Genomic DNA, 20,191 nt, shown 5'->3' with positions numbered 1-20,191 from the left:
ATGTAGCAAGTACTTTAGATACCAAAATTAAAAGAAAATCATTAATGTGTCTGTTTTCCAATTTAGACTATAAGGAAAAGCAGAGGCTATAATCTATCTCTTTATCCCAAAACCTAGCCCAGTGGCAGGCACATAATGCAAAATTAATAAATACATACTAAAGCAAAATAGCTGCTGACCTCAAGGAACTGAGAAATCTAGCTGGGAAGGCAGAAGAAAGACACCCACACAAACAATTAAATTACTAAAGACTCAAAAAGCAACACACTTGCTTCCTCTAATCCATTCTGCATGCTGCAGCCAGACCAACCCTAAAACACTTTCCCTAACCACTTCACAACTCAAGCAACTACAATAGCTCTCTACTGCCTAGAAGTGATTCTAGCTGCAAATTAAAACCAACAAGCAGAGCTTTTTAAAAATTCAGTTGCCTGTGTCCTTCTCCAAGGTTAACTCTTAATTTCTGGGGATAGGACCCAGGCATCTGCATATTAAAAGCACCATAAGTGCTTCTGAAGCACAAAAAGAGATGTTCCTCCTGTGTGGCCAGTCCTTCCCTTTTTCAGTTATGTTTTCTCCTCCTGTCTAAAAATGTTTATTTTCCTCCTCTCCAAATACTACACATCCTTCAAAATAGTCTTCAAATTCTTCCTCATCCACAAAAACAATTCTAACCACAGCAGCCCAAAATGCCCCTTCTCTACTCTAAACACATCTTTTTTTAACACACCTTTTTATATATAAAGTTCACTAATATTTTACAGCTATTAATTTTACTATATTATAATCTTACTATATTATACACATTTTTTGCATTTCTTTCATATACTGTTGGGCATTTAATGCTGTCTGATGGATGACTAAAAGACTTCCTTCACTATAATAAATAAAATATTAAATATAAATATTTAAAATTATATTTATATAAATTATATTAAAATAATGCATGCCTACAAACACATACACACTTGAAACTTTCAAAATTATGTTGCCTAAATACCTAGAGTTATAGAAATCTTCAGGTAATCGGCTTCTTCCCTAATTGGAATTTCTATGATCACCATCATTCCTCAAAGCATATGATAAGTTTCCTTCAAAGATCAGTTTCATGAATCTGGGGCTGAGTCATACAAGAATGCAACAATGAATCCACTTCAAAGAAGGTTAATACTACATCTCTGAGAAGTCTTCAAGTGTGTAGGAAAGTAATCAAGGGAAAGCAGAAAACAACACATTTAAATAGACTTGAAATTCAAAGGGTTAAGCCTTCTTGAGATTAGGTTTGGACATACAAATCTGGAAATGTGTGAACAAGGCTATTGCTGAGTCAGTAATCAGGTAAAGGAATATTCACAGAAAGAGAAAAGAAATTTTAAGAATAGAAGAAAAAAAGAGAAAGAAAACTAACCAAAGAATGAAATAAGAGAAATTAAAGAAACACAAGGAAAAATCAGAACCGTAGAGTACTTTAAGAAAGTGTTAAAAAAGATATAAAGCATAACATTAAATATAAAAATTGGCATATTGTGACACAAAAATTAGGCAACGCCTCATAACTTCAAAGTCATTAAAGCACTACCACTGGTAATTTTCAGGAAATTACACTGTATCTTACAAGGTACCAAATACATAACATGCCTAAAGCACATGTTCTGAATCAAATAAGGCCCAATTTCCTGAGTTACTGCTACCTGAAATCTATAAAATTACTTCAAAATAATTCAAAATCCACTACATCTAGCACTTTAATTACTAATTTAAGTTATCCCAGAAGCAAATCTTCAAAAAAATAAAGAGCAAATGAAAACGTAGTACACTATTTCTACTCAGTTTATTTGCTGCTCATTTGTGGTTTTTTTTTTTTAATTAATTAAAGAAAAAAAAGAAATTAACACAACATTTAGAAATCATTCCATTCTACACCATTTGTGGTTTTCTAAGCAGCATTGTATTTCTAGCAGTTTGAAAAAGCTGGATACTGAAAGAAGATAGGGGAGAAAGGACATAGAAAAGAATGTCAGATAAGACACTGTTGCAAATACTATCAATTTAGACTTCATGCCAAATCATGTTTAGATAGGCTCCAACTTATAAAGTAGAAAGTCTCTATAGTGGTTCTATCTTCCTGCAAATGGAAGCGTACTAAGGGCCAATCAATCCAAATACATAGTGGTTCTCAAACAAGGATGCTTTTAAGCCCAGAGGATACTTGGCAATGTTTAAAGACATCTTTGGTTGTCACCGCTTGAGGTTGTTACTGGCATCTAGTGGGGAGAGGGCAGTGACGTTACTAAACATCCTACAATGCACAAGACAGCTTCCACAACAAATAATTATCCCATTCAAAATGTTACGAGTGCCTAGGTTGAGAAACTCTAGGTTATACTATATTGTATAGCACTTTGCTATAATTTGCTAATTGATTTTCTTTTCTGCCTTAGCATCAGTATCATTCAAATTACTGAAAATGCTAAATTCCAAGCAGATCTTCCAAAGCACAAGGCACTTAGAACACTAAAAACTAACTAGGAATCAGAAAATAAAGCAAGTCAAAGTTTACAATGTAAAATGAGGAATGACATTATACAGTGTATCAATATAAGTAGTGTATCAATATAAGATGCCAACATCATCATTTCACTTCAATTTAGTACCAAGATCATTAGTGAGTTATACTTTATTATATCAGATGAGAAAGTTAAGTAAGATTTTGAGCAGCATTTGATAGCCAGGAGAAGAAAACAGAAACAGAAACTATTCTAAAAGCCTAAATTCAAGAAGGTTCAACATAGCTAAAACTCTAGACGAAGAATTTGACAGAGGCAGGGGAAAAAAGAAATAGCCACTGGAGACATTAAGAATAAAGCAATAAGTAATGAAAATGTTTTAAAATTGAGCATGGTAATGAAGGCACAACTATTTGATGAATCTGTAAGCCACTGATTGTATACTTCAAATGCTTTGCATGGTGTGTTTGAATTGATCTCAATAAAATTGCATTTAAAAATAAAGACTAAGCAATAACCACTGAAAATAACCTGGTATCAATGTGAATTTAAAGAGGAGAAAGACAATTAATTAAAGACCAAGAGTCAAAGTCAAATTATTATTGAGAACCAAGTGAGATCTTCTACAGGGAAGAGGAAATTTTTTGTTTGCTTGTTTGTTTGGTTGTTTTTTTTAAAGATGAGTTCAATGCACTTATGTAATACTTGCGTAAGCCAGAGACACCTCAAGCTGAATGCACAGTAAAGATAAAGGGAATGATTAGTAGTGCAAGATCTATGGGAAGACAACTAATACAGCAGAGATACTACCCTAAGTGAAAGTATAAAGGGATGTGCAAATGCTCTAGACCACCCCTCCAACTCACAGCCCCTTTCTTCCCCTAAAATGCAGCTTCTCTGAGCCCTGAACAGATTAAAAGAAGAAGTTTTGACCTCTTGTGGGTATATGCTAATGTCATAAATTTCTAGATTCGAATTACCAGATGGAAAAGCTTCACCCCAACACAGATTTTCAACACATTTCCTTGCATGAAGTTGCACTAGGTATAAAAAGTGACCAATGTCACTGGATTCCAGAGACAGAGAATCTAAAAGATTTCAAGAGAAGGATTAGAAATACAAAGGAAGATACTGAGATGGCAATTTAACCTAAAAAAATGAAGGCGGGTGCATGGGTAATTCAGTGGTAGAATGCTCACCTGCCATGCAGAAGACTGGGGCTCAATTCCTGGTCCATGCACATACACCCCCAAAAAAAATTAAAAAAAGAAAAGCTACAGATAACTTCCCAAGCAATGTTTATGAAGAAACATCATGAATATATCCCCTCTGGACTGATCATTTCAAACGCAGGGACCCTCTCCCAATTTTTTTTTTCTTTTTTAATTTTTATGAATAGAAAACCTTAGCACAGCACCTGGCATATGAAGCATTCAAATGCCTACTTAATTAATGAAAACAAAAGAGACATTTGGCATGCCTATTTTATATGGTCATGTGATATATGTATGCCTATACTCTAGACCATAAGCCTGGCAAAGCAACTGATATGCACTTTTGGATACACTGACTGTGAGGCACACATACCTAAACAACTTTCTTCACATCACAGACACAGTGACAACGCCACCTAAGTCTAAAAGGAGAAGGTTTAGAGGAAAACAAGGAAATCTGTAACAACCTCACTCAAAGTAACAGGAGCTAACATGTTCAGGGTCTAAAGTTACTCAGAGCAGGTCTAGACAAAATAAACATTTGTTCTATTACCTTTTTGTTATGTTTCCAGGAGAATCTGTATTTGCAGGAAGCTTATTTTCTATTACCAGAAGGTAAGGCAGTAAAAGGGGGATAGCTCTGATAAAAGCTTTGTCTATATTTCCTTAACTTTATGGCTTATATCTGTAAAGTTAGGGAAGACAATAAATCCTACAGATTTTTTACAGGGTCAAATTCATATGTAGATTCTTTCAATATATAATATTTGTTCATTCAATATATAATATTTGAGCTGGTGGCTTCCTAGTCAGGACATTAGTGAACAAGTAGCAACAGTCTGAGTGCTACTAAAACTATTATAATGAGGGAAAAGGGAGGAGGGAATTCAAAGCAAATACAGGGCCAAACAAAACAGAAAATAATTGACATCTATTTGGCCCTTGGATCATTTGCTCCCACCTTACTGGTCTTCTAACTATTCCTGGGAAACTGGGCCTTTACATTTGCTGATCTCTCAGTCTGAAATGTTTCTACTTCCTAATTGTGCCCACATCTAACAAGGGTCCTATCTCACCTCCTTCAGGTCTTTGTTCAATTGTCACTTTATCAGTAAAGCCTACCCTGTCCACCTTGTTTAAAAGAGCAGGGTGGACAGCCATTCCAGCACTCCCTCTCTCTTTCTTTGCTTCATTTTCCTGTACTACTTATCATTTGACACATTATAAATTTTACTTTTCTGTTTATTGTGAATTCTACTGCCATCCCCTCTTACAGTATAGCTTCTTAAGAAATTTTTGTCTGATTTGTTTATACTTCTTCTCCGGCATCTAAAGAGAACTAGTAGGTGCTCAAGGAAACAGAATAAACCTATCTTCTTTTCCCTTTCTCTCTAAAATTCTGAGCCCTGAATTGACAACTTCAGAAAACTGCATTAAAATCTACTCATTTTCCCAAACCCATATTTTAGGGGTCATCCCAGACTTCTCTCCCTCTTTTGTACCTCTTTCTCTGTCATATTCAACCTGGGAGCAGCAATTGCCCAGAATCCAGGACCTATTTGTCAAAAGGGCAGAATTTACATACCAACATCTTTCTCTTTTTCCTAGATTAAATTCTTAAAAGAGCTTAAATGTTGGGGAACTAGTTAATTTTTCAAATCCTAACACATATATACTTAATTTATGGAAACACTGCGAAAATATTAACTACTTCCAATACAAAAAGTTTCTTTTACAAAAAAATATCAAGTTTAAAGGGTTTTTTTTTCTTTTTGTTTATTTGGTTTTTGTCCTGAAGAAAAAAGCACATGACTTCAAGTACACTGCAACTGTGAGAAGAAATCTGTGGGTTCCAAGTCAGGGGAACCCTCTTCATAATGATGTTTTTTAAGCACCAAAGTAATTATACCTCTTGGAAGGAAAAATCAGCTTTATACTAAATTTCACATTACAGTAAAGGGCAAAAATCCAATGTATTTCCAAGGCTTCCAGAGGTATTTATTTCTATTTATATCTTCCACTTATATGATAAACATACAGATAGGCCTAACTTTACATAAATGCACACTAAAGAATTTCAAATCAATAAAATCCACAAATTCAGGAATGAACTCTTTGCACTGCCTAATAATTTTTTCAAACTAAGTTTTTCTCACCTGGGCAATTAGTTCAATTTTTGACTTATCAATTCTGAGAGAAAGACATAACTTTAACGGATTAAATCACAACCCCCAGATTAGCTGGGCAATAGAACTGGTAGATTTGGATTCTCAAGTCATAGATCTATGACTTAGCAACCCCTTTCTTCACAAAAGAAGGGATGAGTAGAGGAAACTGCACAGGACATGGTGTCACAACACAACCTCAGCAGCCCAGATCTACAGGAAAGAAGACTACTAAAGTGTTGAAACCCAGAACAAAACTAAAGTGGCACTGACAAGTATCCTATACCCTTAATGAATGAGTCCAGTTTCTCATCTATAAAACCGAATAATACCAGCCTTCATAGACCTAGTGAGGGCTGAATAATGCTTTGAATGAATATCAGAAAATATCAGTTACTTTGGTAGTAACTGATATTTTTATAGGATTATATAAACAGTAAAATCCTTCACTACGAAAGTAAAGAATGATATAGCCAAGAGAAATCTTCTACCTTTGAATACTTAGCTCCACAGGCTTAGCACCATCTGCACTGTTGCCCATGAAGGGCAAAGTCAACCAGATCATCTCTGAGACTGAGAAAATCAAAAGCACACTATTCTTTAGTATGAAGAGAAACTGGCAGAATCTTAAAATCAGAAGCCCTAAACACCCTTTTTTAAAATGGAGCCAGTGGAAAAATGGGATTCAATAAAAATAAAATATACCCTTTACCCTTATGGCACTCTTTCTTACAAGTCTGTATATGTCAAAAAATAAAATTTTCTCCTTTAATTATGCTTAAATCTTTCTTATTGGTTCGTGCTGGTAACATTCAGCAAACAATCTTGACTTTTGTTTACAACTAAAGCAAATAAGAAGAAAGAAGAGCATGAGCCTATTATCAATACTAGAAAAATGAAAGTCATCTTCGCATATTCAATAAGGATTTTTAAATATACTGGTACCCTAGCTCATTTCAAAAAAAACATTTAAAATGGTAAATACCATTAACATTAAATTTTAAAAAGGAATATAACTTCCTTTATTTTTATTACATTTATTTCTATTCAATCTTGTTCCACAAAGCATTTTAGGAAGTTGGATTTGACTTCTTAGTAAAATGTAACACTCTGTTACTGAAGGTTTTCTTATATACTTTATATACTGGTGATAAATATAAAGTGCACAGCACAACGTCATCGTCATAGTAAGCAATCCATAACATGTAGTTATTATTCCCATTAGAATATAAGTTCTATATAAGGAAGCGAATTGTCTTGTTCTGTCTATTCAGCAAGTCTATCTCAAGACTTGAGCCCCCTCTATATCCCTGGCTGTTGTTCAATAAAAATTGTTGAATAAATGATTGATTATAAGCAGAGTAATTCTCAACTCTCACCTCCTGTTTTAGGCTTATCTGTAATCCACCTTTAATCAATAGCAAAGACTGGGAAAAAAAAAATACCATGGAGGAAAGGCATTTAAATTTCTGTTTATATTTCCTTAAACTCACCACAAAGATTCTTTTTGTCCCTAAACCACAAAATCAATGCTTTGCAACAACGTATTTTTAAACAATTTTGCTTCATTTCCCCTCATAGACAATGCACAAAGTTCCTTAAAACTGTAAGACCTTGTTTAGTTCCCATTACCCTCTAAAAAAAGAAAAGACATATTTGTAAAATCTTCAATTCTCAAATATCTAGTTTAATCATTGATAGATAACTGGCTATTTTTGATAGATAACCCAGGCTATTAACTACAAACTTACTACAAGTTAAAATAATGAAAACAGGCTTAGAAGAAAAAAAAAGTCACATCAAAGTGAGCACACTTCAGAGCAATCAAATTAGGAAACTGAAGGTATATTTGAATGACACTGCATTACCTAATATGCTTTTAGAGATTCTTTTCTGAAATAGACTTCAGGTCCAGTTCTACAAGTAGCCTAACAAAATGTGTCATTACTTTACAGTTTTAATTCCTATCTCACCTAAAACAGTATCACCAATCTAACTGCCTAATTTTTTCACCAGTCTTCAATTCAAATCCCCTAAATTATTTGAATATATTTTGACTTTTAACTAGTCCTTAAAATCCAATCTGCTCTCAAGGGAGGAGGATGGAAGAAAGTTACATAGGCACCAAAGTGGATTCTAAGAAATTTCCCAAAAACTTTTCTGTCACACTGGAAAAGTTGCTAACTAAAAGAGCAACTTCAAGTAACTACCCTGCCTAAGAAAGCATTCATTTATGAAACTAATTCTGGCATTTTCAGTCTAAAATCAGTTACATTTGTTTATAGTCAATTTTCATATAATTCCAGTTTTATTTTTCCCCACCAATATATTCTAAGTTGCATCTTAAATCCCCTTGACAGAACAAACAATAGAACAAATGAAAAACTCTGCCTCCCTGAAAGACACACAAGAAACTTAACAGTGGTTATCTCTGGGGAAGGGAACAGGGAGGCTGGGGAACAAGAAAGGAAAAGAAACTTTTCACCGAGTATCATTTATGTCTTCTGAATTTTATACAATGTAAATGTATTACTTATTTTTAAACCTGTTTAACAAAATTACTTCCAGATGCCAGGTACTGGTGGCTTCTATAAGCCAGCAAAGTAGAGTACTAAAGAAATTTGGAGCTCATTTTAAGGACATTTCACCGTAAATCTGAATCTCCTGTTTCATTGCAGAGACACACAAAAACGAAACCTTTCTTTTCAGCTAAACTCCTTTAGCTAATGTGAATCTTTTGCATCATTAAAAGCTTAAACATCATTGGAAACAAAAACAATACTACAAAAATTAGTGAATCAATTCAAGAATGTAAAAATGGAAGTAAATCTATGAGCTATTAAAGAAGCAACGATCCAAATACATCTTTGAAAACTAGGAAATGAACAAGAAATATATATAATGAACGTTAAATGCTGCAAATTATTTTAAAATGCTAACTGCCATACTGTAAAAATGGGAGAAAGATGTCAAAGGATGGTGACATCTGCAACATAATTCAAGCAGCTTGAACTAGGAAACGCAATATGATCTGTTGTTACTCACAATTGCACAATCTCAATTACTCAGAAGATTCTACCAAACAGGAAATTCATGATGTGGCTTTAAGGAACACAGGAATCATATTTAGAGATTAACACGTTCAAAAATCTGGAATTTGTTCCTAAAAAGAAAAATAACTTTGCAGGTCTTTTTTCAAAAGATCCATGGACATGAATTACTAAAGCTAACAATTAAATCTGATAGTTTCAGATCAGGCGCTCTGAAATCGTAGTAAACCTAAAATGAATCCTTGGAAATTAAAGAGAAGTTACTGAAATATTTCAGGTCTGGAAATTTTATGGTATTAATTTAATTTAAAACACGCTCCGGTTGTAAATTTAGAGTTTGCAAGTGTCTCTTTCTTCCTTTGCTGTATGTTCCTTATTCTTATGAAGATCATCATGTACCTCAGGTCATAAATGTGGATAAGTTCCTGCAAACTCTCCATAAGGAACTTTAAAAAAAAAACCTGTAGTTGCAAAAATTGTCGAACTTAAATATATTTATAACATTTCCCAACACTGTTAATAACTTTTTCATCTGGAGGGCATTCAACGGACCTTTATCTCACTTACTCCAAAAGAAAAAACTTTTGTCAAACAATACTTAAATGAGCAATGGTATGTGAATAACCACTAAGGCGGCCTGTTTCTTAAAATGCAGTGTTCCTGCAGGCACTATCACCCCACCCCACCCCCCTTGGCGGAGAGGAAATACGCTTTCAACCGAATCGGAAACACACCACTCAAGCTGGCACGGTGGAGATAAAGTCAGTATTTTAAGCTCTATGGGTCGCTGTTAATTCAAGTGCGAATTCAAAAAGAAGGCTTCTCAAAACGGGATTTCGACAGAGGGTTGCAAAAAAAAAAGCCCAGGGAGGGTTCTTTCTTCGTCAGTTTTGTTCAGATGACTGCGGTCCACCTGTCGGGTTTGCCCTTCTGCTGCTCTCTGCAGCTCCCCAAGCTGTTCGTTCACCGGGCCTGTTCCTGCGCCCTAGGATGGGAGCACCCCCGAAAGAGTTCCTCTGCTTGACGCCAGCAGAGTCCTCACCCCCGCCACCGTCCCAGACCCCAGAGCAGCAGCCTTCCAAAAAGAAACGCACAGGGGAACCAGGGCCGAGCTCCAGGCGCCGCTCTGTCCACCCCCACCCCACCGCGAACCTGCGTCCTGCATCCGGCTAACCACCAACCCGGGTGTGCAGGGTAAGGGGCAGGGGGTGCAGAAAAGGACTCAAATGCGCAGCGATGCCCTCCCCGTAGGAAAATTCCTACCGCTTGGCTCATCGCTGAGCCGTGTAGGCATGACCCTTGGGCGTGAGGGACCATCCCTGCTCAACGCGGCTTCAGGCTCGGGAATACTCACCACACCGAGCCATACGCGCCGGAGCCCACCGGAGACAGGTTCTGGTAGCGCTCGGGCACCTCCCAGATTGTCTTGTTCAGCTCCTGCCGGTAGAACGTGGGCCTCTCTTGAGACATCTTCCAGCGGCGGCCGCAAGGCGAGGAGGTGGCCCAGTGAGGCCCCCGTCTGCGCCCGCACCCGCTCGCCGGCCTTCACTGCCCGCCCGGCCGGGACCCCGCGCTGGCAGCGGGCGCAGGTGCGGCTGCTGCGGCCCCACCGACAAGCGCGCGCGGCCCCTGTCACCCGCAGAGGCTGGACGCGCTGCAGAAACCCGGGCGAGCCTGACTAAGGATAGGGCGCACTCCAAAGCTCAAGGCTGCGCCCGCCGCAGTCCCCCTGCACCCTCTCCCCGACCAGGCCGACTCCAAGCAGCGACGCCCAAATGTCTGCTCCAGCTGCAGCGCCCGCTGAGGGTCCTGTGGTAGCGGATCCAGAGCCAGCTTTCAGTAGCCTCCCGCCGCACTCTCGCGAGAACAGCTCCCGGGACACTCCGTGAGCCGAGATTTTACCCAATATGGAACATGCTCGCGGGAGGGGGCTCATAAGGAGAGAGTACGGGAAGAGCACTTATCGCGAGAGCAACAACTAGAGACGGGAGGCAAGAACTCCCAGCGTCTGGTCTCGCTTAAGAGCGCGAAGGCGGACCGGGAAGGTGTGGAGCGACTGGCAGTACTTGCCACGTGCGCCTCTTTGTGGTCGGCGGGGGAAATGCCTGGTGCTGGAAAGTGACAGGGACAAAGTGTCGGGAAAAGGGTCAAAAGATCTTGGGACTACGGGTGTAGGCACCAGCAGCCGAGCGACTGCTCAGCGGAACCTCCGATCTCCAAGAAATAACTGCATAAAAAAAGAGAAAGTTTCTGACCAGAAAACAGTTATATTCCCATCTGCTCAGGGACAGTTTGGTTTACTTTTCTGCATTCTGAAGAAATCTGTTTTATGGGCAAATATCAAGGCTGAGAATTTCCACCCAAAATTTTTGTGTGCAGAAGAATCGCTGTGGAAGTTTGCTTTAAAATGCAGATTCCCAGGACCCACCCAGAGTCTGTTTAAATAAGTCCGACGTGATCATTTTTACCGTATATATACCTTGGGTGGATCTAATTCAGGAAAGTCTCCAGCAACTCCCTTTGAGAAGCATTTTTTCGGGGTTTGAAACTGACTCCTACGCTAAAGAACGTTCCAGTGAAGAGGATTTTAAGCATATAATTCATGCCTCTCAGTTTGGACAACAGAGCGCATTGCCACAACACATTAGGCAAGTCAATTGACCTTTCTTAGACCTTAGTTCCAGCTTTTGCAAAACAGAATTCCTGCCCTACTTCCCACCTAATCGGGTCATTTGTAAGAGTTAAACAGGTTAATAAATGTGAATGGGCAAGGTATTCTAATCCATGCCTGTCCCCAGTTAGCGTTCTGTTCCTATGCCAAAATTATTACAAGAGCAGGAGAATTTATCTTAGACATAACTAGGGCCAAACCAGGCTGCTTCTCATCGCTCCTCATGATTATTCTCTTTTGTGTTATGCATCCTTTGGAGAGCTCAGACTTTGCCTGGCACTCCACAAATATTGGTTAACAAAATATGAAAAATGGCCATGATCTCAATTTAGGAGATGGTGCAGGGTCCTCAGTTCTCTTCAAGAAAAACTAAATTAAAAAGCAAACAAACAAAAAAACAGGAAAACAAGGTCATAGACGATCTGAGGAAAAAGCTTTTGCACTCAACCTGTGTTCTCCTGGTTTCTCTTGCCTGTGAAGATACACTGCCTGAGAACAGGCCAACCTGCAGGTCGAAGAACTTTCTAACAAGTAATGGAAGGTAAAAATGGGAGTGAAGGCAAAAATATGAGTGTGGAGAAATGAAAGGTGGGAGTGGGTCATCAAAAGGATGAGTGGATGCAAGAAACGATGGGGAGGTTTGGAAGTAAGAATCCTAAGACATTCATATATTTATCCAGTAAACTGAGATGATGGAGTGGGGGTGATTGAAACGGTAAAGACGAAGTGACCAATATATTCACTCATTCAGCAAATGCATATTGAATGCCTACTAAGTGGCAGCCATTTTCATTAAAGAGATGATTAAAAATCAGACACCATTGCTGCCCACATGGAATTTACAATCAACAGCAAGGCAGTCCTTCAATCATTCAACCCAACTTTATTGAGGCTTACTATGTGCACTTCACTGTTCTAGGCACTGATGATACCTCATTTTGTAAATGAGGTGAAACAATTTACAAAATGAATAATAACTCAACTATTAATACGGTAATGAGACAAACAAATGTAAAACTGCAACAGGGCCAAGCAGAAATACAAGGAATAGTGAAAGATGGTGACTGGGAAGGGAGATTGAAGGGGTGGGTACAGAAGGGGTGTGTGCCTGCGCGCTCGTGTGTGTGTGTGTGTGTGTGTGTGTGTGTGTGTGTGTGTGTGTGCAGATCAGAAGAACAGGTGCAACCGGGCGGGTGCTTTTCTCCAGTGCGGACAGGAGGCTTGTGAGTTACCGTCCGAAACTCTTCTGACCCGGGATTTAAGTGAATTAATACAGGTGAAGTGAAGGGCATAAGGCCTGGCACCAAGTAAGCCCTCCATTAAGAATAAAACCTTAAATGAATGGGAACCTAGGATCGCCTCGAGCTTTCACTATTCTTGATAGGAGGCCTATTTGTGCCAGGCCTCATGCTCCTCGCTTCACATTCGTTAATTCACTTAATGAATTAAGTATGGCCCAGGTACCTCTCTGGTGCGGATCCCCACCCCCGCTCCCATTCCCCCCGCCCGCCCAGAACTCCCGCGGGTTCGGCGGCAACGGTTCAGGAACCGCCGGCGTCCGCCGCGGCAGCGCCGCCAGCCGGGCCTGAGTTGGGTGGACCCCAGCGCCTGCACCCGCCCTCGCCGGGGAACCAGGTAAGCGGCTGCACAGAGACGCCGAGTGCTCGGAGCTGCAAGTTGTGGGCGAGGGATCGTCGCTTTCTGCAAGTCGAAGTCCCCTGGCGAGGCCAGGCACGTCGTGCACCCTCAGTCAATATATGAATGAATATATGGGAGCTTATCTTTCAGAAGTATTATCTCTATTTTGGAAGTCCGCGTTGGATAGCAATGACAAGAGACGATGTGTGCGTTTTGCAAGGGGAATCCCTTCAAAGTCTCTTGTCTGAATTGTCAGGAGCCCCCGAATTAGTCCTCTCCTGCACCTCACCTTTCCACCCCAGTCGTTTTCTGCATCCTGCCTGCCCAGAAGCGCTGCGTCCTTTCAGATCTCACTGTTTTTGTTCATTTGGGTTCTTCTGACTGATCTCCCTCACTCTTGCGCCTTTCTCTTCCTGTCAGATCCTTTTTTATCCTTCAGTGTACCCCCTTTTGAAGCTTTCTTAACAACCCTACTCTAATAACAGTGTCATGCCCCTACACCCACTACTATTACCCATTGTGTTGCATTAAAAGTGGTTTCATGTCCGATGGTAAGCTCCTAAGGGTTGCTGCCACTGTCTTATTATTCCTCTTTATGTCGCCAGTCACTAGTCAGAGAGTTGCATTGAAAGTACTAAAAGACAATGGTCTTTGCCTGTGCCTTTTCTATATTCCAAATACATTTCCTATAAAAACTTAGGCTGACAAGAGCTGTTTTACATGGAATTAAAAATGCTTATTTTTTTATTTTGGAGATGAAATTGCCTTCCCATGATTATAGAGAATGTATGATAGATGACAATATCAGAGAAAAGATGTTCTTGCAACTGAACTAGGTTTCAGGATTTCATATGAATTGGGTCAATAGAAAATTGGGTAGTATTTCAATTATGTTCTTGACTTTTAAAATAGTCAGAACACAGACTATGTAAACAAATGGATGGAGGGATGGATGGAAGGGATAGACAGATGGAAGGGACAAATATGGGGGGAGAAGGAGCTCAGTCCAAAGTGCTCATGTAGCCCTGGAAGAAGGGCTTAAGATAATTGGCTATATTTATAGCATTCCTCATACTTAATGTATATCAAAATCACCAGAAGGGCTCCTTACAAGTTCAGATTGCTGGGTCCATCCTCAGAGTTTCTGATTCAGTGGGTCTAGGAGGGGCCTATGAATTTGCATTTTTAGCAAAGTCCCAAGTGATACTGATGCTACTTGTCCAGGGACTAAGTTTCATTAGCAGAGATTAATTTCTCACTTCTAAGAGTTAATCCAGATACTGGAAACACATCATATTTGTGGAATAAGAAAATGAAAGCTTAGGTAGTTGAGACCCATGCATTACCCACCTAACTATTCCGTCTGATGGCAGAGAGCATCAGGGAATGGTTTTCTAAGTGGACACTGATCTTTAAGATTATGGGTAAAGCTTTAGCATGCTGTTGATCACACTGAGTACAGTGGCCTCATTAGACAGAGATTTTCAAGAGTCGCTAACAGAGACACCCTCCTTGTCTTAGCTGAAACATCATCATCCCATCATTGTGGTTTGGGTTCTTTTTTCTGAAATATGCATCTGCCAAATTTCACACCAAAGTGCATCTGCCACTTGTAGGTAATAGCCTCTGGTCTGCTTATCTTGTCGGGAAGGTCTTGCTAATGCATGCAAACAAGCCATAAGGGTTTCTATGAAATCACAAAAGATATAACTGAGCTGGAGAAATTCCAGAGGGGAATAAAACAAAAATGACTAAAGGAAATCATGATCATGTGTTTTCCCTCGCTGCTTTTAGCTAATCACTTGATAGGTCCTTTTAAGCCAGCTTCATAGCTTTCCACTTGCCCCTCCTTGCCATCTTCATTGTGGCCACACAGGCTTATGACTTCATTAGGTCTTCCCTGGACTACTGTATTATTGTCTCCAACTATCTTTTTGCCTCAGTCTCTCCTATCTCCAGTGCTCTCCAATAGAACTTTCTGTGATAATGAAAATGTTCTATATCTGAGCTGTCCACCAAGATAGCTACTAACCACATGTAGCTACTAAGCACTTGTAACGTGGCTAGTGCAACTGAGGAACTGAATTTTTTGTTTCATTTTAATTAGGTTAAAGTTAAATGGTCACGTGGCCAGTGGCTATCATACTGGACAGCACAGCTCTAGACCATTCCACGGACACGATTCACCTTCCCAAACTGCATCCCTATAATACTATTCCTCCTGCTCAAGCATTTCGAATAGCTATGAAACAAAATTCAGATTCAACCTAGCCTTCAAGACCCTCCAGGAATAGGCCTCAACCTTTTTTTGGTGGCCTCAACACTAAAGTTACTCCTTTCTCCCAGTTTAGATGATATATGATCATCCTGAAGGAAAACCAAGTTACTGGTACATTGAACTTGCTTATAGCCTCACCCATAAAGAACTATTTGTGTACATAACTTGAGTATTTACCTGTATATTTTATAGCTGTGTAATGTGTATGTACTTCACATTTATTTTAAAGAATTTTAGTTTGTGCTTTTACAAAAACATAGATTATTAAGAATGTTTATATTGCTCCCAGAGATGAATCTATATCCAACCTCATTAAGTCCTCCTCATTTTCTTAAAAAAAAAAAAAAAGGGCAAAATAGATTTTTAAATCTACAAGTGATGCATAGAGATCATGCAGTCCAACCATGTCATTTTATGGTTATAAAACTGAAATTCAGGCGGGCCGCGGTGGCTCAGCGGGCAAGAGTACTTGCCTGCCATGCCGGAGGACCCCGGTTCGATTCCCGGCCCCAGCCCATGTAAAAAACAAACAAACAAACAAAATATAATAAAAAATAAGAAAATGTTTAAAGATGTTTCCCTTTCTTCCTCCCTTCCTTCCTTCCATCCTTCCTTCCTTCTCTGTCTTTCCTTCCCTTCCTCCCTCTCTCTAAAAAAAAAAAAAAAAAAAAAAAAAAAAAAACTGAAATTCAGTGTCAAAGAAACTTGCCCCCAAACATACAGCTAATTAGAAAAAAAAAGCCGGGCCGGGAACCCCAGTCTCCTGGCCTCTTGATATGCTTTTTCTACTAATGATGCCACTAACTGGATACTTAACATTTATTTGGAAGTATTTGTTGAGGGCCTGCTAAGTGGCAAGCACTGTTCTAAGCCGTGTGGATACAGCCATAAACAAAGTTGCCTTCAGGACTTACTTTTTAGTGGTAGAGACAGACAATGAACAAATACACAAATATGGAATCAGGGGTTGCCGAATACTGTGAAAAAAGTAAAATTAGGCAAGGGGTAGAGAAAGATGGATGCTATTTTAGATAGGGAGGGAGTTAGAAAACACTGTATTGAACACTTAACCCATAGCATTTTCATTGAAAATTACTGGTTAATGCTTTTCTCTCTTAATCATTTCCCTGCAACATAGCTGAATAAAAAAGAAAATCTGCTGGCTTCCTAGCAAGACACCTGGGTTCTATTCCTGACTCTTAATTACTATTAAACAACCAAGACTGCATAAAGTCATGGATTTTGGTTTCTTTCTCTAGGAAATGAGAGTAATACACACTTTACCTCCTTTGTAGGATGGTTTTAAGCATAAAATTGTGCAATACACAAGATAGAGTTTTGTAAAGCCAAAACATGCCAAGGGGAGTGTAAAATGTCATTCTATGGAAAAACAGAATTCCATAAAAATGTGTCGAGGATATAGATTTAATTTTTTTAATTTGATCTGTTTCCACTCATCCAGGAACGATGCAACCAGAGAGAAGCTCCCAGAGTTTCAACACTAAATACAGGCAAAATTCTTTCATTTACGACATTAGGCGAGATGTGTACAATGAGGAGAACTTTCAGCAGGAACACAGAACGAAGGAGGCCCTTTCCTCTGGGAACATGGACATCAATATCTCTACTGTCAGACACCACGTCCAGTGCCGGTGCGTGTGTGCGATCACTCTGCTGCCGCCACGCCGGGCAGGACCGAAACCTTACCTGGCTCCTTTGGTACACACCTCTGTCTTCCTTCTCTGAATTCCTGTCATCAGAACTATGCGGTTTATCGTGTAATTTTTCTTCAGTTGGCTTTTGCGTGTATGTGGTTTTGTCTTTAACACCTCCTTGATTGTAAACTCCTTGTGCATAAAGATCTTGGTTGTTCCTGCACAGCAGGTAGGGACGATAGCTATTTAATCAGTCCATGGTTTGATTAACTGCCATTGTCTGTCTCCTGACAAACAAAGGCAATCATGGCAGTAGCAGAAGGAGATCCTTCAAGCTTCATACCCAGTGAAGCATTCATGGTCGTCTGCATAGAACCCACCACCGCCATCTCTAATACTCATTGAGACCTGCTAGATTCTACAGCTCAGGGACTCAATCTGTTTTCATGCTATGAGTCATTTAGCAGTCTGGTGAAGCTTATTGTCATGGTTAGGGACAGGTGTCAACTTGGCCAAGTTGTAGTACCTGTTCATCTGATTGGGCAAGCGCTGGCCTGTCTGTTGCAATGAGGACATTTCATAGGATTAGGTCATGATCACGTCAGCTACATCCATAGCTGATTCCATTTGTAATCAGCCAAAGGGGAGTGTCTTCTGCAATTAGTGATGCTAAATCCAATCATGGGAAGCCTTTTAAGGAGGACTCAGAGGAGACAGGTTCCATTCCTGCTTTGGCTGGTGAGCCTCTCCTGTGGAGTTCATCCAGGCCATCCATTGGAGTCATCAGCTTCGCAGCCTGCCCTGTGGATTTTGGACTCTGCATTCCTACGGTCACGTGAGACACTTTCATAAATTTTATATTTGCAAGTGTTCCCTGTTGATTCTGTTTCTCTAGAGAACCCTAACTAATACATCTTGGTACCAGGAGTGGTTCTTAAGGAACAGAATCTTAAAAATGGTTTTTTATGAATGGTTTTCTACTCTGACTGGGCTCAGAGACACTAAGGACTCTGATTCCCGTAATCAGAATGACACTCCCAATCCATGGACTGAGTTGGCAAAGGAGATAGTAAAATATCATCATTCGATTCTCCTAATGCTTCGCTTGTACGAAGCCAGACTCTGGGGGATAATGTTTTTGACACCTTTACAGAGTTTTGTAGAAATAAGAGTTATAGAGATGTTGGTTGGTTGTTGTTAGATAACACTGTCTACATTAAAGGATGAAAGGGATGGGCTTAAGGATTCAAACAAGAAGCTTAAGTGCCGTCTGAAAGATGTAGAGGTTTCTATGAGTATCCTGAAGGAAAATTTTATTTCCTGTAGCCGTAGACTTGAGATCTCTGAAAATCAGACTCAGAATCTTATTGTTAGAGTAGCAACTTTACAACGTAAACTGAAATCTCAGCCTTGCATGGTGTCTGCCGTTAAAGTGAGGGCATTGATTGGAAAGGAGTGGGACCCTGAAAAATGGGATGGTGACATATGGATTGATAATGATGTTGGGGGTGAGGTTGAAACCTTAGACCATGCTGAGCCTTCTTTAGATAACCCTGTAATAGTCTGCCCTGAGGACATAGCCGCCCCACCTCCAACCTGCCTTGAGGAATTGGCTACCCAACCTCCTCCCGAAGGGATTAGCCCTAGAGTTATTAATCCTGTTTCACCAGATGAAACTGCAAATGAAAGCCCTGAAGCAAATGGCTTGGAAGATATTTCTAATTCTTTTCATGACCCACCCCCACCACCCCTCATTTCTTCTAGACCTATAACTAGACTAAAGTCCCAACAGGCCCCTAAAGGTGAGGTACAAAGTATCACACATGAGGAGGTACGTTATACTCCAAAAGAACTGTGTGAGTTTTCCAATTTATATAGACAGAAATCAGGGGAATATGTGTGGCAATGGATTTTAAGAGTGTGGGATAATGGTGGGAGGAATATAAGGCTGGATCAGGCTGAATTTATTGATATGGGCCCACTAAGCAGAGATTCTGCATTCAATGTTATAGCTAGAGCAGTTAGAAAAGGTGTTAACAGCTTGTTTGGGTGGTTGGTTGAAACATGGATCAAAAGGTGGCCAATATTACCTGAGGTTGAAATGCCAGAACTGCCCTGGTATAATGTAGATGAGGGGATCCAGAGGCTTAGAGAGATTGGGATGTTAGAGTGGATTTATCATGCAAAGCCTGCTCTTATACCCCAGGAATGTCCAGAGGATGCACCTTTTACCAGAACAGTGAGAAATAAATTTGTGAGACTAGCACCATCATCCCTCAAGAGCTCTGTGGTTGCACTTCTCTGTAGGTCAGATATTACTGTAGGAACTGCTGTCACTGAACTGGAATCCTTAAACACAATGGGGATGACAGGATCCCGAGTTGGCAGAAGCCAGGTGACAGCACTTAATCACCAAAAACAGGGTAGACGCGTCTATTATAATAGACAACAAACTCAAAGGAGGCATCAAAATTATATGACACGCAGAGATTTGTGGCATTGGCTAGTAAATCATGGGGTGCCTAGAAATACAATAGAAGGGCAGTCTACTAAATTCTTGTTGGAGCTGTATAAGCAAAAGAGTTCTAGGTCAAGGGAACAGAAGTCTAACCTGAATTACAAAAACACAGAGTCACGGCCCCTTAACCAATTTCCAGACTTGAAACAGTTTACAGACCCTGAGCCCCTTGAATGAAGGGGAGGCCAGGTCCCTATGGGGGAGAAATCTGTTACACTGCCACAAATTTATACTGTTAACCTTCCTCTAAGTCTTCCCCAAGGAGACCGACGGCCTTTTACCAGGGTAACTGTGCATTGGGGAAAAGGAAATGATCAGATATTTCGGGGATTATGAGACACTGGTTCAGAAGTGACATTAATTCCAGGGGACCCAAAACGTCACTCTGGACCACCAGTCAGAGTGGGGGCTTATGGAGGCCAGGTGATCAATGGAGTTTTAGCTCAGGTCCGTCTCACAGTGGGTCCAATGGGCCCCCGGACCCATCCTGTAGTT

The 20,191-nt window shown here is 40.0% G+C and overlaps 2 protein-coding genes across 9 annotated transcripts in view; one reads left to right on the top strand and one right to left on the bottom strand.

The window, feature by feature from the left end:
- The window catches only part of MAPK14 (mitogen-activated protein kinase 14), a 105,239-nt gene extending 94,372 nt beyond the window's left edge, over positions 1 to 10,867 (bottom strand). For both annotated transcript variants that reach the window (XM_077161605.1, XM_077161606.1), the window contains exon 1: positions 10,291 to 10,867. In XM_077161605.1, coding sequence (XP_077017720.1) covers positions 10,291 to 10,406 — 116 coding nt within the window. In that variant the 5' untranslated portion in view covers positions 10,407 to 10,867. The remainder of the gene's footprint in view (positions 1 to 10,290) is intronic.
- A 2,262-nt stretch (positions 10,868 to 13,129) lies between these two features.
- SLC26A8 (solute carrier family 26 member 8) overlaps positions 13,130 to 20,191 on the top strand; it is a 78,649-nt gene continuing 71,587 nt past the window's right edge. For 5 of the 7 annotated variants that reach the window (XM_077161602.1, XM_077161597.1, XM_077161598.1 and 2 more), the window contains exons 1-2: positions 13,130 to 13,242; positions 16,986 to 17,175. In XM_077161602.1, the coding sequence (XP_077017717.1) occupies positions 16,991 to 17,175 (185 nt within the window). In that variant the 5' untranslated portion in view covers positions 13,130 to 13,242; positions 16,986 to 16,990. Of the gene's footprint in view, positions 13,243 to 16,985; positions 17,302 to 20,191 lie in introns of those variants that run through there. The other 2 variants (XM_077161601.1, XM_077161600.1) reach the window with 2 other exon arrangements.

The sequence above is a fragment of the Tamandua tetradactyla genome, chromosome 5 (genome assembly GCF_023851605.1).
Source record: "Tamandua tetradactyla isolate mTamTet1 chromosome 5, mTamTet1.pri, whole genome shotgun sequence".
In the NCBI taxonomy this organism is placed as follows: Eukaryota; Metazoa; Chordata; class Mammalia; order Pilosa; family Myrmecophagidae; genus Tamandua; species Tamandua tetradactyla.
Note: the sequence above shows the minus strand (reverse complement) of the source record. Positions and strands in the feature narration are given on the sequence as shown.